This window comes from Ictalurus punctatus, chromosome 23, assembly GCF_001660625.3.
Source record: "Ictalurus punctatus breed USDA103 chromosome 23, Coco_2.0, whole genome shotgun sequence".
In the NCBI taxonomy this organism is placed as follows: Eukaryota; Metazoa; Chordata; class Actinopteri; order Siluriformes; family Ictaluridae; genus Ictalurus; species Ictalurus punctatus.
Window position 1 is genome coordinate 11488808 of NC_030438.2, and position 23913 is coordinate 11512720.

Genomic DNA, 23913 nt, shown 5'->3' on the forward strand with positions numbered 1-23913 from the left:
TAATTAACCTGTTTGAGCCCAGAAAATCAAAAATTGGTTTAGAAGGGAGTCCCTTCTAGGGAGTCAATGAATTTTCATGAATTTTTTAATGAATATTCATGAAAATATTAGTAAACAATAATAATAATAAATGTCAAAATGTGAATTAAAAAAGGTTCTTATGGTGTTGTATTTTAGCCCAAATTACCCTTAAAACCCAGCACTGTTCTGTCACAGGGTGGCACTGTAGTGAATTGGTCAATTATGCTGTTTTTTTCTACCATTGTTTATAGTGAATAACAATTTTCTTGCTACACATGGCTTCAGCACCTCTTCCAAAATGGAAAAATGAAAGCTCTCATTGAGGACATTTTGGGTTCACATTTTTTAAAAAAAATCAAATGGGTTAAATAAGTATTAAATTGCACACTGTATTGCAAGTGTCATGAACAATAGTTGTTAGGAATTTTGCTGGTCAGATGTATACGGGTACATGTTTTTTTTGTTGTTGTTTGTTTTTTTTGTTTTTTTTCAGGATGTGTAGCCTATTTGTGCATGATGCAATTCGTCTAGTACCCATACAGAACAGTATGTTATGTATACATAATTGGTAGTATCCAAAACTGTTCATTTATATTTCAAGATATCAGAGAAATACTGTACTTAAGTGTTCAGCACACATAGGGATGCCCTGATTACCATGGGGTATTTCACAAACTGATTGCAATATACAGTATAGTATAGCATTTTTTTAAGCAACAGAAGACATACTGACTAGTGACACTTTGAATGTTGTAACCTCTACTTTCCACTCTTTTAAATAAGAGAATAAGTACAATTCAAAACAAACAAACTTAGCGAAAAATCAGGTAAAAAAACAAGGCGAAGCCAATACTTTTGTTTTTGCTATACACTGACAACATTTGGGTTTGAGATCAAAAGATGAATGAGACTATTGAGCAGAATTTCAATTCAATTCAGTTGTGTTTTATAGCGCATAACAATGGACATTGTCCCAAAGCAGCTTTACAGAAATTTCAGTTTTAATTTTATTTTCATATGTACATCTAGAAGTGTTAAACGACTTAGAGCATGGCACCTTTGGTGGCAGACCACCCAATTTTTAAGTGAGCAAAAGTATTAGAATAGATAATAACAGGATCCTTATCAGGATTGGCCCGGAAGAATGCTGCCTCCTCTGTAGCAGTCCAAATGCAAGTCTCCAGCACATCTTGTCAAGTTACAAGGTTGAGCTCTCCCAAGAGTGGTACAGGTGGTAAAATGATCAAGTCCTGAGCAGATTGGCAAAGGGCTTGAAGGGTCATAGACAGGTCATAAGTAGAGGTCATCGTCCGCCAGTGTGTCAGCACATCCAATATGTCAGAGAAGGTGGGGGAAACACGGGTGTCATGCCAAGAGTTCCATCAAGGATTTCACCTAGGACTAAAGAATGAGAGTTGATCTTGGCAGGAAGCTCCAGCTTCCTAGTGAGATCACCAACACAAGTCTCCGCCTTTATATAGAGATGTGGTACAGTGGTGCCAAGACCACTCATCAAGCCAACTGTCCCATGGGAGGAAGGAAGAGAAGCTGCTTTGAGAGGAATTACTAAGATCTTACTGTTGAGTGTAAGCAGGCTGGCTGGAGAACCATCTAGTATAAGTGGGATATCTTGGCTTTGTTAGAATATCAGCTGTTTGCCTCCTGAGGGATATGCGAGTAACTGGAGTAAACCAGTGGAAGGCCCTGAAAGACCTGGCTGAAGAGTCAGAGAATAGCAGCTTTTGGCTCTGTGTGAGGAGAAAGGAGAACCAGAGGTCTACTTGCAGGGGTGGCAGGGAGAAGTCCATGCAACTGCTTCTCCACCAAGAGACATTCCAGGTTAAAGGAGCGAAACGTTGTTGAGTGGTGGTACCGGCTGACGACCCTGCAGCTGACCTGTGCCACATGGAACCAGTGGTACTGAGCATGCATTATTGATGCCAGTGGGACCTATATGGTTTTGGTTACAAAAGGCTGAGAAGGCTGAAGGAAGAACGGGAATCCTATGGGCACTGGTGGAGGTGTGAGAAGCAGTAATGCCATAGCAGCTCAACATCTACCCATGTAATTAATCTTAATATTTGGTTCCATATCCCTTGCTTACAATAACTGACATCACCTGTTGCATTTCTCTTTTATCATGCTTTTCCAGGCTTGTACTGCAGCTTCTTTCAGTTGTTGTTTGATTTTAGGGTGTTTCTCCCTTCACTCTCTTCTTCAGGAGGTGAAATGCATTTACAATTGGGTTATGGTATGGCGATTGACTTGTCCAGTCTAAAACCTTCCCCTTTTTTCTCCTGATGAAGTCCTTCATTTTGTTGGCAATGTGTTTTGGGTCATTGTCATGCTGCATGATGAAGTTTTTCCCAATTAGATTGGATGCATTTTTCTGTAAATTGGCAGACAGAATGTTTCAGTAGACTTCTGAATTCTTTCTGCTGTTATCATCATGAATTACATCATCAATAATAGTTAGTGAACCTGTTCCAGAAGCAGATTATTACTGTTGATGAATGGTTTGCATCTTGTGGTATGGCCTCTGTATTTCTGCTCTTGAAGTTGTCTTCCAATTGTTATACCTTCAGCCTTGCCCTATGGAGGCTCTTGGTGATGGCACTGACTTCTTTTTGGGGTTTTCTTCACAGCTCTCACAATATGTCATCAACTGCTGTTGTTTTCCTTGGCTGACCTGTATGATGTCTGGTTGTTAGTACACCAGTGGTCTGTTTCTTTTTCAGGACATTCCAAATTGGCTCTGCTCAATGCTTGTGCAGTGGCTCTGATTGATATTTCCTCTTTTCTCAGCTTCATAACGACTTGCTTTGCTCCCATAGCTAGATCTATGGTCTCCATGTTAGTTTATCCTTTTTAAGAACAAATACATTATTCACAGGTGAAACCCAAGGCACAAACCTAGAGTAGACATTCAGAGCTATTAATTTTTTAACAGTCAATGAAACAGGACAACAAGAAACTCCTGTCAGTTATTGTTCCAGTAGATAACTTGAAAAATTGTTGGGTTCAGACAAAAGGTGCCTTGTTCTAGGCCAGGGGTGTCCAATGTTATCTGCAAAGGGCCAGTGTGGGTGCAGGTTTTCATTTTTAAGTAAATGGTAAAGTAATCAAGGTGAGATCCAATCATGTATAACCATTGTATAAGATATGAGAGTAATCAGTACATTAAATAAAGAAACTAAAATCAAAGAAAGACAAACTAATGTGACTCTAAATTGTGAAAAATCACTGAAAATACATTCCTTACTTATGCAGTATATCCTTTTCTTCTAGGCTTGCTCTGTTATTACTCAGTAAAAACTCTGTAAAAACCCTCTATAAAAACCCCTTGTACCTGTTGTGGCACATTGAGTCTGTTCTCTGTATATTTTTTAAGTCTGTATCTTTTTGCCAATCTGATGTTGGTGATTTTTTAAGATGTATTGTTGAAATCTATTAGGTTAATCAGTAAATTAAAAACTTTTCTTTTTTTTTTTTTTTTTTTAAGCTGGCTGAATTCACACCACAATTATAGATAAGGTATGAAGAAAGTAACAATTGTGGAAAGAAGTCAGAAGTGTGATTAAAATAATAAAATGGGAAAATCCCACCTAATATGTTCATTGTTTTGGTATTATATAAAAGCATGAGCCTTGATTGAATTTGTCAGACATCTCTGCTTTTTATTCTTCAATACAGTCTGATTTTTGGCATCTCCTTGACTTTGAGAATTTTTTTTGGGCGGGATGGGGGGGGGGGGGGGGGGGGGGGACGGGGTTGTTTAAGGAGATTATACACCATATAAAATTGGATTGGAATGGAGCCAAAGAGGAGGGGGAGGCCACATTGGGCTGACCAGACAAACAAGCCGGATGAAGAAGGTAAGCAATTTTGCTTTTAATTAAGTTGTTTGTGTGATCTGCTGTGGGTCATCCTGGGGCGGTAAGAACATTCATAGGCTTCTCCAAATTAAAGACCTAAATTGAGAAGAGGGGTCTCAATCTCAAAAAAGTGTAAACTGCATGCAGAATATATTTTGCTGTTAACAGGGCCTTGATGTATAACAGTGAAATATAAAAAGGGCACAGTGAAGACTACAGAGTAAAAGAAAACAGAAAATAAAGACTAAATGAGAATAAGAAAGAGCTTTTTAAAAAGATGGACTTAATTTTTATGTGCTATTGAGACATTCTAAATAATTGTTTTTTAGACTTATCCTACTAAAGGTATGCATGATTGGGTGTGTGGCCTTGTGTCTGTGGGTAAGCCTGGGAGTGTGCAAGTTTGTGTATGTGTGTGTGAGTTTTGCTACGGCTCAAAATATTCAGGAGATTGTTGATTCTTAGTGTGTAATTAGAACTAAAAATCTAGAAATTGTTTTTGTAGATTGTTTGGACATTCTCCTAACTGCTGTCATTGTGACCCTGATGAAGAGACCCGATCCTTGTTGTGAATGAATACATCTGTGAATGAATACAAGTCTAGTCTAGATCTTAACCTCATATACTCTATTTTTCAGTTCCACATTATTGGGATCATTCAGTAATACTGCTAGAATTTGAAGGGCTTAGATTAGCATACACTATAGAAAGTCATAGAGTACAGGATTTCTCTTCTTTCAAAACAAGGATAATAAGAAAAACAATTCAGAAAGGAGGAAAGATTCATTTTTACTGCCTGAAGTTTTATTTTTGCAGACATCAGGCTAGAGCCCATTTTGGATAACTGAGCATATATGAGTATAGAATAAAACAAGTCTATGAGGTGTAATTCCTTTGATTACAGAAGCACATTAAATTAAGAACAAAAGTTAAAGAATAAGAGAATGAATCAAGTAATATTTCAATTTTTGGAAAGAGAGGTCTTGTATAGATAGAAGGAGAATAAAGCATCCACTGAGAGAGCAGAAATAGAAAGAGTATTTGGTATGGTTAACCAGAATATTCAACATAAGAGATGTGGAAAACAAGTGGTCATATGTAAAAGTTAGTCTGCCTATTAGTCTGCCTATTGATCGGCTGGTCGCACCTTATCTAAGAATAGGTGAAGAAAGAGGTTATGAGCAAGGAAGAGGAGAAACAGGCAAAGTTATAAGCAGTCCTGAGATTGAAGTATCTCCAGCATTAAAAAGGTAAGGATAAGGCAAAAGAGAACGGCAGACGGAGAAATAACATTGGAGGACAACAGCACCATAAGAAGACTAGTAGTAACTATTATACCAAAAAGTGACAAGTATAAGGGGTTGCTTTGGACAGCATTAAGCAGTCCTAGGATTCGGGGAGAATAAATTAAGGGGTGTGAGTTGCATACATTTTTACCCTGAAAATTGAATGGAAATTCAGGAACAAAGACGAGTATGCATATTACAAGAAACAAAAGGGATAGGAACACATTTCTGGAAGAAAAACTGGTATGAAGATTTATTAGGGAGAAGGCATTCCCTAACTGAGGAAATGATAAATACACTGTTAAGAAGCATAACACAGCTTACAAATTTAGAGAAAGTAAGAGAGGAGTGGCCATACATAAACTGGGAAGGAATAGTGGGTAGAAACTGGAAGGCATCCATTCTGGGTGACAATTGTAGAACTAGCAGAGTAAGATCAATTGCATTGGGTAGTAGTACCAGTGGGCTTATTGGTAGATATTTACCTAGATTTGGGAGCGCAACAAGGATTTGAGACTGGTAAAGGAGTAACTGGAAAACAGTTAAATAATCCTAAAATTGAAGTCTCAGTGGTATTGGCATTCGGTGAAAAGACCAAAAAGACCAGACATAATAGGACTGACATTGAACAAGATTTTAGTGACTTTTATTCCTGATTGTGATAACGAGCCATCTTCCTAGAAAGTTAGGAGAAGGAAGCCCTAGAATTAAAAGGGCCAATCATGACATCCACACCTATAGCGTTGTTGGGGACTAGACACCCCTTGTGCAAAGAGGTTATAGAAAATCTCTCAAAAATAGTGTTTCTTTACAAAGTGACATCGCCAACTACTGGCCTGGCATGTAGCATATTTTGTTGTTTTTTGAGAATCTGTGTGAACGGGGATCTTTTTGACAAAATTTTCATTTATACGCAAAACTTTTCAAAAATGCAAAGGAAAAACTTTTGAGTTTTTAGTATATCGTTTTCGTGTAAACGTACTTTTAAAGTTTGTTGACTGGTTTAGCATGGTTGGCGAGCCCTGGCCTGTGTAAGGAATGATGGCATTTAATTAGTTAACTTATATGTCAGCCATCTTGATGTGTGCTGATTTGTTATTTGTGGTGACGACAATGCATTGCTGTTGAAATCTGTCTGTATTAGTCACTGTTATAATAGCGGACAAGTGGTATCAAAGTGGCGCGCTTAAAAGAAATCTAAAAAATGAGAGACAAAAAGGCGAAAAGGAAGCACTCAGTAAAATGTAAATGATCACTGGATTTTTCACACCTGTGACACCACAGCCTCATGTGCAAGCAGAAAACAACCTGCTGGAATTAACCGCTGGAGCTGATTTGACTTCACGAGAAGGACAGTCCATTTATGGATCATCATCTCTTCAGTCAGAAGCCGTTAGTTCATTGGAAGAAATGACAACTTTTTCAGTGACTGAACCAGATAGGCCTACAACTCCTACAGATTCTTTAGCAACCAACCCAGCTTGCTGGGGTAAAATTGATGAGTGTGTGAGCTTACTGGGCGCGGAAATATCCAGAGTCCTGTAAAAATAATGATGCGAATGTCAAAGCCTCTGAACATTTCAATTTCAATTTTATTTGTATAGCGCTTTATACAATAGACATTGTCTCAAAGCAGCTTTACAGAAATATCAACATGGTATACAGATATTAAAGGTGTGAATTTATCCCAACTGAGCAAGCCACTGAGTGGCGACGGTGGCAAGGAAAAACTCCCTAAGATGTTTTAAGAGGAAGAAACCTTGAGAAGAACCTGACTCAGAAGGGAACCCATCCTCATCTGGGTAACAACAGATAGTGTTAAAAAGTTCATTATGGATTTATATGAAGTCTGTATGGCCTTAGGAGCAGCCGTAGTCCCAGCAGTCTGGAATTACATCACTACAAACATCAGAAGAGATTGTTTTCTCAAACTCATTTCAAACGCAAGCATTTGAATGGTGAATACTTGGCAGAGAATGGCTGCTATACTCACCTCCACCGATTGTGAATTTTGTTTTGCTCGCTGCCTTTTCGCCGAGGGTGATGGTAAATCACTTTTTAATGACTGAATCAAACGCTTTGCCAAGCACAGGAATAGTGACAGTCATCGAAAGGCAATGTTAGTTACAACAATTTATCAAGGTAATGGGTGATAGAGTGCTTTCTGAAATCATTGCCGAAGTGAAAGTGGCAAAGTACTTTTCTATTATCGTTGATTCAACTCCCGACATGACGCACATCGACCAGCTTACATTCAACATAAGGTATATTTCACCCGAGGGCCTTGTTGAAGAGCGATTCTTAAAATTCCTCCCTATAGCTATCCACACAGGGAACGCACTGTGTGATGCAGTGCTCACAGTTTTACATAAGATAGACATAAGCATCAGTAACTGCCTTGTATAGTGCTAGGATAAAGCTGCAAACATATCAGGAGCGTACAACGGGCTGCAAGCTCACATCAAAGACATTAATCCATTAGTAGTATGGGTGCTGTGTGCCATGCACACACTGAATCTGGTTGGAGTTAATAGTGTAAACTGCTGCGCAGACACTGCAGAATTTTTTTTTACATCATACAAACTTTGTTTAACTTCTGCTCCAAATCCACAGCTAGATGGAAGGTGGTAACAGCAGGATTGCAGTCTAATGAAAACCACCGGATTTAAATTTCTCTCTGACACCAGGTGGGCTGCACATTCAATTCAATTCAATTTTATTTGTATAGCGCTTTTTACAATAGACATTGTCTCAAAGCAGCTTTACAGAAATATCAACATGGTATACAGATATTAAAGGTGCGAATTTATCCCAACTGAGCAAGCCACTGAGTGGCGACGGTGGCAAGGAAAAACTCCCTAAGATGTTTTAAGAGGAAGAACCGTTGAGAGGAACCAGACTCAGAAGGGAGCCCATCCTCATCTGGGTAACAACAGTTAGTGTGAAAAAGTTCATTATGGATAAATATGAAGTCTGTATGGCGTTAGGAGCAGCCGTAGTCCCAGCAGTCTGGAATTAAATAAGATTTGAGCTCCATCCAGAGGCAGAAAGGATCTGGATCTCTAGTATCTCCATAAATTCGTGTGGGGCTCGGCGAAAGGAGAGAGGGAGAAAAAAGATAATTATGACTGCGAAGTAGTAGAACAGAATCTAGTCAGGGTAGGCTTGAGTAAACAAATACGTTTTAAGCCTAGACTTAAACACTGAGACTGTGTCTGAGTCCCGAACACTAATAGGAAGACTGTTCCATAACTGTGGGGCTCTATAAGAGGAAGCTCTTCCCCCTGCTGTAGCCTTCACTATTCGAGGTACCGTCAAATAGCCTGCATCTTTTGATCTAAGTAGGCGTGGCGGATCATATAAAACCAAAAGGTCGCTTAGATATTGTGGCGCGAGACCATTTAGTGCTTTATAGGTTAATAAAAATATTTTATAGTTAATGTGAGATTTTACTGGGAGCCAATGCAGTATTGATAATATCTGTGTGATATGGTCGTATCTTCTAGTTCTTGTTAGGACTCTAGCAGCTGCATTCTGGACTAACTGGAGCTTATTTATATTCCTACTGGAACATCCAGACAGTAAGGCATTACAGTAATCTAATCTAGAGGTGACGAATGCATTAACTAGTATTTCCGCATCATGTAGTGACAATATGTTTCTTATTTTAGAAATATTTCTGAGATGAAAGAAGGCTATCCTAGTAATATTATCTACATGAGCATCAAATGATAGGCTGGAGTCAATAATCACTCCAAGGTCTTTAACTGCTGCACATGATGAAACAGAAAGACCATATAGAGTAACCATGTGATCAGAAAGATTACTTCTAGCTACACGTGGGCCTAATAAAAGTATTTCTGTTTTATCAGAATTAAGTAGAAGGAAGTTAGTCATAATTATCTAATTATCTTTTTTCTCCCTCTCTCCTTTCGCCGAGCCCCACACGAATTTATGGAGATACTAGAGATCCAGATCCTTTCTGCCTCTGGATGGAGCTCAAATCTTCTTTAATTCCAGACTGCTGGGACTACGGCTGCTCTTAACACCATACAGACTTCATATAAATCCATAATGAACTTTTTCACAATATCTGTTGTTACCCAGATGAGGATGGGTTCCCTTCTGAGTCGGGTTCCTCTCAAGGTTTCTTCCTCTTAAAACATCTTAGGGAGTTTTTCCTTGCCACCGTCGCCACTCAGTGGCTTGCTCAGTTGGGAAAAATTCACACCTTTAATATCTGTATACCATGTTGATATTTCTGTAAAGCTGCTTTGAGACAATGTCTATTGTAAAAAGCGCTATACAAATAAAATTGAATTGAATTGAATTGAATTGAAGTTAGTTAACATCCAATGCCTAATGTCCTTTACACAATCCTCAACTTTACTAAGCTTCTGTCTGTCCTCTGGCTTCGCTGAAACATACAACTGTGTATCATCAGCATAACAGTGGAAGCTAATTCCATGTTTACGAATAATTTGACCTAGGGGTAGCATATATAAAGTAAAGAGCAGTGGGCCTAAAACAGAACCCTGTGGAACTCCAAAAGTAACCTCAGTACGCATGGAGAAATCACCATTTACATCTACGAACTGATAACGATCGGTCAGATAAGACCTGAGCCAGGAGAGGACTGTTCCCTTAATACCAACAATATTTTCTAATCTATCAAGGAGAATAGTGTGATCTATAGTATCAAAAGCTGCACTAAGGTCGAGTAACACAAGCAGCGAGACACAACCCTGATCGTAGGTTAGTAGAAGGTCATTTACTACTTTAACTAACGCTGTCTCTGTGCTATGATGAGGTCTAAATCCTGACCGATACATTTCATGAATGTTATTCCTATCTAAGTACAAGCATAACTGCTTTGCTACAACCTTTTCTAAAATCTTAGAGATGATTGGGAGATTTGATATTGGTCTATAGCTGGACAATTGAGACGGGTCAAGATCAGGTTTTTTAATCAAGGGTTTAATAACTGCTAATTTAAGTGATTTAGGTACATAACCAGTGCTTAGGGAAGAATTGATTATATTTAGAAGTGGTTCAATTACTCCTGGACAAATCTGTTTAAACAAACATGTAGGTACGGGGCCACATGCACAGGCCACCAAGGCACTCTGCAGAAATTATGACAATATTCAAGAATCAATGATGAACATTGCAGAAGACAACAGAACCTGACATCACAAAATGATGTAAGGTCACTGCATGTGGAATCAAGTTCTCAATTGCTTTCAGGGGACAAGTGTTGCACGACAAGCTGTGGAGCTGGACCTGTGCAATGCTGCCAATTTGGTGAGGTCACTGCAGGAATATATTGTTGGTTTGAGTGATTAATTTGATGTGTTTGAGGCCCAAAAACAATGTCTCCCAGAGTTTCAGCGACATACAAACAAGACCCACAATGACAAAGAAAACACAAGACTCATGTGGGTGAGTCTGCAACACCTGATGTTGACTTGTCAGGAAGAGAAAAGTTCTCATCTGGTGTGTTTCTGGTTGTGATGATTACCATTTTCAGTCCTATGATGACCTCAACAGCATTTTCAGCATTTAATTTCCTAAACAACATATCTATCCTCTCTGCAGAACATCTGTGTAAAAAATATGCATATCTACAAGGGAGATACCACACTGACCTGTGAAGAAATTTTGTGAAGAAATCATCTAGTTTAAAGACTTCATCTGATATGATGAGCCATCATCTACAAGGGAACTTTTATTTTGCATTAGAAAAAGAAAACTACAGACCATCTTCCAAAATGTGGATGTTGCTCTCAGACTTTACCTGACATTACCAGTCATGAATGCAAGTAGGGAGCACAGTTTCTCCAAAATGGGACTAGTAAAAAATAAACTGAGATCCGTAACAGTGCAGTACAAATTAAATCATCTCACTCTGATGTCAATTCAGAGTGACATTCTATGAAAAGTGAATTTTACTGATTTTATCAAAGACATCCTGCAAAGAAATCCAGAAAACGCCACTTCTAACAAGAATGCCACATGATGAGATGACAGACAGTACATACATGAAGTCAAAACTTGATTACCTATTTCTCTTTAGCATTTTGTTGTTTGAAATGATCAGCCTCTGGATCCTTACACACACACACACACACACACACACACACACACACACACACACACACACACACACACACACCCAATCAGTCTCATTCTTTATCTTGCACTTTTTTTCAGTGTGTTATTTTGATATCTTCTTGCAACTGAGAGCACTTCCTGTATTATATTGTATTATAATTTCTAATAAGCTAAATAATCTAATATTAACCATAAAATGTTAACTAAGATAGGCATGTTACATATTTTTTTTAAAAAATCATTTGCTAGAGTAAACAAACAGCTGTAGGTACCAACACTAATGATCTTTAAAATGCCATGATAATGAGAGAGGAAGTGGTCATTTACTTTTCTGTTATAGATTATACTCAAAAATTGCAAGTGATGGGATGTAGTCATATATTGGTGTGAGTCAGCCTAACACTTTGTATACAATCTAAAAAATGTCAGTACTTATCAAGAACAGTTATTTTTAAAGATCCGTGCACTCCGTATAGACTTTGCTGTTTATATGTTATAGAAATTCTTTGTTATGACTGCAACCTTACCTAAAAGGTCTTAGTGTCTTTCAATATTTTTCATGTCAATTATTTTTTTCATTATTCTGCCCAATAAACAGTTGTTTATTGCAATGCACAAAAGTCATGATCACTTTGAACTTTTATTTGTTCACTTATTCCTCCATTTATTAATTTATTGAAAAAGGTTTTTCAAGCTTCAATCAGTTGTCATATAAATAAATGATTCCGTTTTTGACTGGGCTTATGCATGATGTGTAACAAGTTAAATAGTTAAATGTTAAAAAGAGAGTTAAGAGTATTTATTTTTTGCTGTTGTTCCATTTTGATGTATTGATGCATTTATTCAAGCAAGTATAACGCTGATCAGTCATCCATTAGGATGGTCTCATCCCTGCATTCTGGGAGGGATTACTTTAGTCTCCGCCCACATACCTGGAGGAAAATGCGGGGTTTTTTTTCCATTCGATTAAAGTCCTCGTGGAAGTAATACCGACTGTCATGTTTGTGGCTTATTTCTCCTCTATATAGGTAGGGGGACAACAGATGCATGTTGTTCTATGTGTTTGTGTTAAAGTCATTTGAAGAGGAGGTAGGGCCCGAAAATGACTAAAGACTAGGGGCCCCCATCTCCCTAAGTCCGGCCCCGATGAAGCCCCTTCTTGTCATTAATTTAAAATGGGCAAGGCAATGCGGAAGTGTTAATTACCAATTAATATTTTATGTAATAAGTACTCATCATGTTCATTATTAACATATTTCTTCCACATTGTTAATTTATATACACCAATTAATTAATAATAAAAAGGATAACTGCAACATTGTGAAATGGCTGCTACATCAACCCACAGAATTTTACATTGTTACTATTTGGAAACTGCAAACTTCATATCATTAAAGTCTGTTGTCCTCCTGGTCCTCTTGGCAACCTCTTAGCAATAAATTAATTCTCTTCTTTCTGTATTTCAAGAGGATGGCACCCATTTGGTCCTGCTTTGAAAATTAAATCTCCAAACTAGCAGGTAATCATTATGCACAATCTAATATCCTTCAATCTGAATCAATGCACTCACCACCAACACACAAAGCAAACCACACCCTTGACATCATCTTCTCTAATAACTCAATTATCAAAATTCATAGTACATCCTCTTTACACAGACCACTTCTCTGCACCATTTTTAGTCCACAGGTCCACAACACTCCATCTCCATTTGTACAGTTACATTTAGAAGTAATTTTAAGACAGTGAGCCTCATTTATCTTTAACTTCATCCCCACTCAACCACTCCAACATCTTCTGCACAGCCAAGCACCACAAAACAGGTACATCAAAATCACAGTTAAGTAAATGTGCAACAGAATAGATTAATTAGAGGAGCCTACAAACAGGGCACATGATGAAATTAACTTGGAAGCACCATGTGTTTTCAAAATATTTCTAATTGGTAGTATCACTATGAACTATTCTTGTGAAAATTAAGCTTCTGTAAAATTTTATATTATACATATATATATATATATATATATATATATATATATATATATATATATATATATATATATATATATATATATAAAATTTTACAGAAGCTTCATTTTAAAAACATGTTTTTTTCCCCTATTTGTACAGGAGAAGTAAACCAAAGAGAGTTCACACTTACTAGTGACAGTAGTTAAACTGTGCCCCACACTCTGAACTCCTTTAAATACAGTGTAGAGAATGAAGATGTATTCAGTCCCAGCAGTAAGATCTTGGACTGTGTACGTCACTGCAGAACCTTCTTCTGAGCCACTGATGCTGGTGTTCTGACTATTGTAGCTCAGTGTGTAATTGTAATTGCTATTGTTATTTACTTTATCCCATTCCAATATTAATGTAGTCTCAGTGCCATTCTTTATAGTAATGTTGCCAACGCCATAGGGAGCTGTGAGAAACAAAGAGTTGAAAATTCAGAATGTGAACTTGGTAATTGCTATTGTCCTGTGTCACTTAATCATCCTGATCTCCAAATAGTCAAAAAACAGAAAATAAAGCAGCATCTCAACAATAAACAACTGTACAAATACATTAACTACATGACCTATTCGTTCATTTGATTGATCTTTCATTTAAATATATGAGTTATATTTTTAAAAATGAAGAATTTTGTTCCTTTTTCCCTAAAATATTAAAAGAAATGATTAAAAGAACCGTTTGTACTGCAAAAGATTCATTTACAGTTATTTAAATGTACATTTTACTGAAGAGAGTTCACACTTACTAGTGACAGTGGTTAAACTGTGCCCCACACTCTGAACTCCTTTAAAAACTGTGTAGAGAATGAAGATGTATTCAGTCCCAGCAGTAAGATCTTGGACTGTGTATGTCACTGCAGAACCTTCTTCTGATCCGCTGATGCTGGTGTTCTGACTATTGTAGCTCAGTGTGTAATTGTAATTGCTGTTGTTATTTACTTTATTCCATTCCAATATTAATGCAGATTCATTGCGATTCTTTATAGTAATGTTGGCAACGCCATAGGGAGCTGTGAGAAACAAAGAGTTGTAAAATTCAGAATGAGAACTTGGTCAGGGTTATTTCCCTGTGTCACTTAATCATTCTGATCTCCAAATATTCAAAAAACAGAAAATAAACCAGCATAATTAATAAACAACTGTACAAACACATGAACTACTAGGTTTTTTTTTTTATTGATCTTTAATTTAAATATATGAGATATATTTTTAAAAATGAAGAATTTTGTTCCTTTTTCCATGAAATATTAAAAGAAATTATTAAAAGAACTGTTTGTACTGCAACAGTTTCATTTAATGTTATTTAAATGTAAATTTTACTGAAGAGAGTTCACACTTACTAGTGACAGTGGTTAAACTGTGCCCCACACTCTGAACTCCTTTAAATACAGTGTAGAGAATGAAGATGTATTCAGTCCCAGCAGTAAGATCTTGGACTGTGTATGTCACAGCAGAACCTTCTTCTGAGCCACTGATGCTGGTGTTCTGACTATTGTAGCTCAGTGTGTAATTGTAATTGCTGTTGTTATTTACTTTATCCCATTCCAATCTTAATGTAGTCTCATTGCGATTCTTTATAGTAATGTTGGCAACGCCATAGGGAGCTGTGAGAAACAAAGAGTTGTAAAATTCAGAATGAGAACTTGGTCATTGCTATTGTCCTGTGTCACTTAATCATTCTGATCTCCAAATATTCAAAAAACAGAAAATAAACCAGCATAATTAATAAACAACTGTACAAACACATGAACTACTAGTTTTTTTTTTATTATTATTGATCTTAAATTTAAATATATGAGATATATTTTTAAAAATGAAGAATTTTGTTCCTTTTTCCATGAAATATTAAAAGAAATTATTAAAAGAACTGTTTGTACTGCAACAATTTCATTTAATGTTATTTAAATGTAAGTTTTACTGAAGAGAGTTCACACTTACTAGTGACAGTGGTTAAACTGTGCCCCACACTCTGAACTCCTTTAAATACAGTGTAGAGAATGAAGATGTATTCAGTCCCAGCAGTAAGATCTTGGACTGTGTATGTCACTGCAGAACCTTCTTCTGAGCCACTGATGCTGGTGTTCTGACTATTGTAGCTCAGTGTGTAATTGTAATTGCTGTTGTTGTTTACTTTATCCCATCCCAATATTAATGCAGTCTCATTACGATTCTTTATAGTAATGTTGGCAACACCATAGGGAGCTGTGAGAAACAAAGAGTTGTAAAATTCAGAATGAGAACTTGGTCATTGCTATTGTCCTGTGTCACTTAATCATTCTGATCTCCAAATATTCAAAAAACAGAAAATAAACCAGCATAATTAATAAACAACTGTACAAACACATGAACTACTAGTTTTTTTTTTTATTATTATTGATCTTTAATTTAAATATATGAGATATATTTTTAAAAATGAAGAATTTTGTTCCTTTTTCCATGAAATATTAAAAGAAATTATTAAAAGAACTGTTTGTACTGCAACAATTTCATTTAATGTTATTTAAATGTAAGTTTTACTGAAGAGAGTTCACACTTACTAGTGACAGTGGTTAAACTGTGCCCCACACTCTGAACTCCTTTAAATACAGTGTAGAGAATGAAGATGTACTCAGTCCCAGCAGTAAGATCTTGGACTGTGTATGTCACTGCAGAACCTTCTTCTGAGCCACTGATGCTGGTGTTCTGACTATTGTAGCTCAGTGTGTAATTGTAATTGCTGTTGTTGTTTACTTTATCCCATCCCAATATTAATGCAGTCTCATTACGATTCTTTATAGTAATGTTGGCAACACCATAGGGAGCTGTGAGAAACAAAGAGTTGTAAAATTCAGAATGAGAACTTGGTCATTGCTATTGTCCTGTGTCACTTAATCATTCTGATCTCCAAATATTCAAAAAACAGAAAATAAACCAGCATAATTAATAAACAACTGTACAAACACATGAACTACTAGTTTTTTTTTTTATTATTATTGATCTTTAATTTAAATATATGAGATATATTTTTAAAAATGAAGAATTTTGTTCCTTTTTCCATGAAATATTAAAAGAAATTATTAAAAGAACTGTTTGTACTGCAACAATTTCATTTAATGTTATTTAAATGTAAGTTTTACTGAAGAGAGTTCACACTTACTAGTGACAGTGGTTAAACTGTGCCCCACACTCTGAACTCCTTTAAATACAGTGTAGAGAATGAAGATGTATTCAGTCCCAGCAGTAAGATCTTGGACTGTGTATGTCACTGCAGAACCTTCTTCTGAGCCACTGATGCTGGTGTTCTGACTATTGTAGCTCAGTGTGTAATTGTAATTGCTGTTGTTGTTTACTTTATCCCATCCCAATATTAATGCAGTCTCATTACGATTCTTTATAGTAATGTTGGCAACACCATAGGGAGCTGTGAGAAACAAAGAGTTGTAAAATTCAGAATGAGAACTTGGTCATTGCTATTGGCATGTGACAATCATTCTGAAATGCAAATAGTCAAAAACAGAAAATAAAGCAGCATAATTAATCAACAACTGTATAATCATTTTCCATGCTTCTACAAAGTTCACAATCTAAAATAGGTTAAAATATTTTTCAAATCCTATTAAATCAAAAGTATTGTGAAATACAAATGTCATGACACACTGCAGTGACCCAGTTTCTTTTTTAGAAAGTCGAGACAATATTAAGGACTATAGATAAATCATCTATTCAAAACTGCAGCATAAGACATTTCACTATCCTTACAAATATTGCTACCTAATTGGATATTTGTTTAATTCAGGAAAGCATATCTTAAGAACAATTTTAAATAGACAAATGTCAAACTGTTCTTGAAAAGACATTTTACAAGAGAATTATGGTTACGTAAAAGTACAACAGAATAGATTAGTTAGAGAAGTCTACAGATATGGCACAGGATGAAATGAACTTGGAAGCACCAGGTAAGGAATTTAAAACCCATTTCTAATCGGTAGCTACATCAATGAACTATTCTTTCATATTATTGTTTTTTTTATTTTTATTTAAATATATGAATTATTTTTAAAATATGTAGAATTTTGTTCCTTCTTTTTCGGAAATATTAAAAGAAATAAAAAAAAACAACAACAACAAAAAACGTTATCCTGTTTGTACTGCAACATTTAATTTAAAGTTATTTAAACTTAAGTTTAACTGAAGAGAGATCACACTTACTAGTGACAGCATGACAGTTGAATCCAGTGCTCTGAATTCCTTCAGATACAGTGTAGAGAATGAAGTTGTACTCAGTTCCAGCAGTAAGATCTCGGGCTGTGTATGTCACTGCAGAACCTTCTTCTGAGCCACTGATGCTGATGTTCTGACTATTGTAACTCAGTGTGTAATTGTAATTGCTGTTGTTGTTTACTTTATTCCATTGCAATGTTAACGTTGTCTCAGTGCGATTTATTACAGAGATGCTGTCAACATCACTAAGAGCTAACAGAGAGAAAGAATTTGAAGAATTATGGTCAAAAAATGGTAAAAACTATGTATATTTGAGTATGACTATCACAAATACAGTTGAGGCCAAAAGCTTACATACACCTAGGCTAAAGTCATTCAAACTCAATTTTCACAACCCACTGTCTCAAATGATGAGTAGAGATGGATCCAATTGCATTTTATTTCATTACACTTTAATGAGGGTAAAGCAGAGTAATCCAAAACATCAGGCAAAAAACAAGGTCAAAACACAGGCCTGGATCAGACGATGTACGAACTGAGTGTTTACTTCACAAAGAACATAGTGAGTTAGAGTTTCTTTTTTATTGTGTGATTGGGAACAAGTGTGTGTGTGATTAGTCTGGTGATTTGGAGGGGGTTAGCTGTCATGGTTTCTGGGGAGTGCAGTTCGGAGCTGCCATAACAGTATGATGCAGTGTATTCTGGGAAGTGGAGTTTGTGGCCTGCATGGACCTGACACTCAATTGACTGTGTCAAGTCAATTAAGGTACCTACTTTATTTACATATGAAGTACTTTTTAAATTAATAGATAAGAGACAGATTTATTTTAGCTTTTATTTACGATATCAGATTTTCAGTCAAAAGTTTACAAACAATATTTGGTGGCATTGACTTGAATTAAATACTGTGGGTAGCCTTCCCCAAGCTTCTCATAGTCTTATGCTGGTATTTTTGCCCATTCCTCCTGACAGAACTGTTGTAACTATTTTCTGGGCCTCCTCTCTCAGACATGTTATATCACTTCACAATTTTCAGTGGGATTCAGGTAACTGCTTTGAAAGTGTCACTCCAATATATATAAAAAAGCCAGTTTTGGTGATCACTGGCAAACTTCAGTCTTTCTTTTTTATGTCGATGTTGGAGTATGGGCTTTTTTTTCCCCATGACAGCCTTTTCAGGCCACAGCGATGTAGGGTTCTCTTAATGGTGGCTGTCCATACTTTGGTTCCTTTGCTCTTGTCTTGTGGACAAGAGAAACTTGTCCTTCAACTGAACCTTCTGTACCAAAGTTTGCTCATCCCTGGGAGTTCATTTGTGCCTTCTCCCTGAATGATGCAGTGTTTGTGTGGTCCCAAGATTTTTATATTTGCATACAGAGATACTCGTGGTACCAGATATTTGGAAATTGCTTCTAAGGAGGACAGAACTTGTGATAGTCCATAGTTATTCTTCTGAGGTCTTGGCTGAGTTGCTTGTATTTTCCAGTAGTATCAAGGGCAAAAGGCACCTAAAGGTAGGCCCTCAAATACAGCATTGGTGCACTCCCAATTAACTCTTAATTATAAAAATTGGACAATCAAAAGCTTCTAAAAGTCATTAAATCAATTTCTGTATTCATACAGAGACAGTAAACTTGGTGTATATAAACAATTGACCCAGTGTGTCATGTAATGGAGGCACAGACAGAAGCAAATGCAGGTATGGCAGTTTAATGAAACAGCAACAAATCCAATAAGTTCAAAAGATCAGGTAGAACTCAAGGTACATAGGCAGGCAAGGGTCAATTGTTCAGGCAAACAGTCCAAACTAGGCAAGACAAGGTCATAAACATGAACATGGTCAAAACCATAATAAACAAACATGGTATCAAGGCGTGGTGATGACAGAAACGGAAGGCAACTGAGCATTTACTTCACAAAGCAGAACTCGGTTGGCTGCGTCGTCAATCTCGGGCTTGAGCAGAACTCCGTTAGCCATGTCGTCAGTCTCGCTCAGGAACGCGAACCCATCTTGGGAGGCCGCCTCGTCGACCTCGGTCAGGAATGCATCGTGGGAAGCCAGCTCTTCGACCTCGGACAGGAACACGGCTTGGGAGTCCGCCTCGTCAACCTCGGACCGGAACGCCTCTTGGGAGGCCGTCTCTTCGACCTCGGACAGGAACGTGGCTTGGGAGTTCACCTAGTTCACCTCTAGCAGGAACTTGACTTCATGCTGGAGCTCTGGAAATTAGACAACCTCATGGATCTCAGGCTATAGCTCTGGAGCAGAGGTTGCCATGTTGACCTCGGGCTGGGGCTTTGGAGAGGAGGTCGCCATGTTGACCTCCAGCTGGAGCTTGGCAGGTGAGACAACCTTGTGGGTCCCAGGTTGGAGCTCTGGGGAAGAGGTCACTATATTGACATCCAGCTAGAGCTTGGAAGGTGAGACAACCTTGTGGGTCCCAGGTTGGAGCTCTGGGGAGGAGGGCACCTTGTAGTAGGTGGTGAACAGCCTCGGGGGTTCATTCATGAGACTGGCCCTCCCCAAAAACTCATCCAGGTTGTGGCTGTATTCTGGACCTCCAAACTCCATTATCAATTGTCCCACAAACTGAGTTACATTATGAAGACCCTTTGATTCTGTACAGGCCAGACACTCCACCCACTGGTGTGCTTGGCCCACAAGCCAGGACAGTATGAACCCAGCCGCGTCCTCTGGTCAGGCTTGGGGTGCCGCCAGGCTCAAAAAATGTAATTGGCAGTTGAACAAAAAATATTCAGGGTAGCGGAAAAATCCATCGTATGGCTCTGGGAGATCCACGGCAACCCATTGAGGAAGCTTGATACAGTTGAGTCTCGGTAGGGTGTTCCTTATTACCTTGGCATGAGGTCTCCTTTGCCTTCCTGCTGCTTCCATGTTATTGGCAAAGTATTCAGTTGCATAATGGAGGCACAGACAGAATCAAATGCAGGTATAGCAGTTTAATGAAACAAAAACAAGTCTAATACGTTAAATGGATCAGGCAGAAATCAAGGTACATAGTCAGGCAAGGGTCAATTGATCAGGCAAACAGTCCAAACTGGGCAAGTCAAAGAGACAAGGTCATAAACACGAACAAGGTCAAAACCAGAATAAATGAACATGGTCTCAAGGCTTGTAATGACAGAAACAGAAAGCAACTGAGCATTTACTTCATAAAGAGTGAATGCATAGAAGGTCCTTTTAAACTGTGTTTGTGATTGTGCTGTGAATTGGATGCAGGTGTGCATGATTAGAATGAAGGTGAGTGATCTGGGAATTGCGGTCCATGCCATGTTTGTAGGCCGCAGTGCAGGATGGGAATTGTAGTCACTGATTTGCTGTGATATGACACAGTGGAATTCTGATATAGTGTATTAAAGTGAAATAAATCTCTCTTAATTGATTGTTTTATAATTACCCCTGATTTTGGACAAAGTAGATGCCCTAATTCAAAAAAAGTATGGTAGCATGCAATGTTTGGACTATGAGACTATGTACCCAAGTACATAAGAGTTTTGCATAGTACTGTTTATTAAAACATGAACATGGTGATAAGTTTTCCCTTCGTGGGATCCAAGGGTCCAAACCTGTTCCACCATGACAATGCCCCTGGGCACATAATCCATCCATCTTCAACCGCTTACTCCTTTTCAGGGTCGCAGGGGAACCTGGAGCCTATCCCAGGAAGCATCAGGCACAAGGCAGGGTACACCTTGGACAGGGTGCCAGTCCATCACATACACACTCACACACCCATTCATACACTACGGACACTTTAGACACACCAATCAGCCTACCATTCATGTCTTTGGACTGGGGGAGGAAACCGGAGCACCCGGAGGAAACCCCTGCAGCACGGGGAGAACATGCAAACTCCGAGCACATGGCCCCGGCGGGAATCGAACCCCAGACCCTTCCCCAGGTGTGAGGCGAACATACTAACCACTAAGCCACCGTCCTCGGCACATAATGAGCTGCATAAAGACATGATTTGCCAAAGTTGGATTGGAAGAACCTGAGTGGCCTGCACAGAGGCCAACCCCCACTGAACACCTTTGGGAGGAATTGGAACATTAGCTTTGTGCCAGGCATTCTCAGCTGACATAAGTGCCAAACCTCACTAATGCTTTTGTGGCTAAATGAACACTAATCCTCATGTTTCAAAATGTAGTGGTAAGCCTTCCCAGCAGATTGGAGGTTGTTATAGCAAGAAAGAGGGGATCAACTCTATAATAATACCCATGCTTTTGGAACGGCTTAATCAACAAACACATATGGCTGTAATGGTAAGATGTCCACATACTTTTGCCATGTAATGTGCAATTGAGCATTCTAAATGTGGCACAATTTGAGTCCTTGAAACTATGCTGTAACGATGAAGGCAAGAAAGTAATATATGCAGTCAAGTGTTCATAAAAACATTTTTTAAATGTAGTTAACAACTCCATCTATACAAGGCAGCTAATGCAGCCCGTTCCAAAAGTATTGGAAGGCAAGGCCATTTTGCTGTACACTGAATACATTTGGGTTTGAGATGAAAATATTAACATGAGAAAATAGATCAGAATTTCAGCTTTCATTTCCCTATATTATTTGTTTGAACCCACCCATTTTTCAAGTGATCAAAAATATGGGAACATTTAACTGACAGGTGTTTCTTGTTACCCAGGTGTGCCCTGTTACATTGATAGTTTAAACAATTAATAGCTATAAATGTCTACTCTTAGTTTGAGCACAGGGTTTTGCCTGTAAAGCCTGCATTTGTTAAAAAGTATAAGCCAACAGGAAGGTCAGAGATCTGTCTAAGCCATTTTGAAGCTGAGAAAAGAATGAATATCATTCAGAGCCATTGCATAAGGACTGGGCATAGCCAGTGCAACAATTTTGAATGTCCTGAAAAAGAAAGAAGCCACTAGTGTATTAACAACCAGGTTGCCCAATGAAAACAGTCACAATTGATGATAGAAACATAGTGAGAGCTGTGAAGAAAAATCCAAAAACAATAGTCAGTGACATCAACAATAACCTCCACAGTGCAGGGGTGAAGGTATCACAATCTGCTGTTTCAAAGCAGAAATATAGTGGCCATACCACAATATGTAAACCACTCATCAGCAGTAAGAATCAGAAGGCCAGACTATCCACACAATAAAAGAATATTCCCAACTTTCCAATTTCTCAATTAAGTGGACTAAGTCCACTATGCTTGCTCTCAACATTAAACACCCCGATACTACAGTACAATCCCTACTTATCCCCATAAGCACAGATGATATTACTTACAGTATTTTGGTGCCAAGTTGTCAGACTTGCATAAACTCAATTTTAACCTATTACTGAACACCATAAATAATGATCTCCAATACTGGATAAACTTTCCCCTCTCTCGCATCTTTTATGGATGTAGAAGAGCATCCATAAAAATGATGATACTACCAAAAATAAATTGCTTATTTTCAGTGATCCCTGCTTAACCTCCCCCTTCCTGGTTCAAATCACTCAATTCCTGCATCACTAAATTTTTATTGAAAATACAAACCTCCCAAAATCAAATTAACTACCTTACGCAGACCCATAGCATGGAGGAATCAATGTCCCAAACTTTGAACAATATTGCCTCACTAACTAACTCCAATATATAATCAAATGAATAAAACCCAGTCAGACAAATGAGATATGGCTAGATACTGAACAAGCACTAAGCAAAGAAATCGGAATCTTAGCTTAAATCTACCATTCATCAGCACAGCTATCAAATGCCACCCCTGCTTCAATAGCCCAACAATTACAGCGGTTTTAACAGTTTGATGTTTGATGCAAATTTGATGAAACTATAAATTTAGCACTCCAACTAACCAAACAAACTCCCATATGGCACAACCCCAAATTCACAAACAAAGTGAAGATAACAAACATCTCCACATGGGTAGAAAAAGGCATTACATACCTTAAACACATACAGTATGTCAAAACAACACCTTTACATCACTACTATATCTAGTTGAGAAGCATGGACTAGAAAATAAACATTTCTTTGAATTTCTACAACTCAGAGACATAATATGCTCGAAATTCAACCTAAACAACAACATATTAGACCCTATTAGTGTCAGAACTATACGCAAAACCAACTAAAGTCCTTGCCAAAATATATAAAATACCATCCAAATCCAGCTCAATTACCATACCATGCAAAAAAATGGGATGGTGTCCCAAATGTAATGGGTATGGAAAGTATTCTATACATTTAATATATAGAATTACAAAAAAAAAAATGTATACCTGAAGTGACTGTCTGTATGTGTGCATCCTCCCCTTTAATTTTCTGACTGCAGCATGTAAATGTTAGCTTCCTGTCTTTGCACCTCCTCTTCCTTTTCCGCACTGTGTTTGCATGGGAG

General features: G+C 37.7%; 1 protein-coding gene across 1 annotated transcript in view; it reads right to left on the reverse strand.

Annotated features, from left to right (window-relative positions):
- The window catches only part of LOC108256157 (receptor-type tyrosine-protein phosphatase H), a 70290-nt gene that overhangs the window by 16651 nt on the left and 29726 nt on the right, over nucleotides 1-23913 (reverse strand). The window contains exons 3-9 of the mRNA XM_053674955.1: nucleotides 17500-17763; nucleotides 16448-16711; nucleotides 15849-16112; nucleotides 15250-15513; nucleotides 14652-14915; nucleotides 14058-14321; nucleotides 13458-13721 (exon numbers count right to left, since the gene is read on the reverse strand). Of these exons, the coding sequence (XP_053530930.1) occupies nucleotides 13458-13721; nucleotides 14058-14321; nucleotides 14652-14915; nucleotides 15250-15513; nucleotides 15849-16112; nucleotides 16448-16711; nucleotides 17500-17763 (1848 nt within the window). The remainder of the gene's footprint in view (nucleotides 1-13457; nucleotides 13722-14057; nucleotides 14322-14651; nucleotides 14916-15249; nucleotides 15514-15848; nucleotides 16113-16447; nucleotides 16712-17499; nucleotides 17764-23913) is intronic.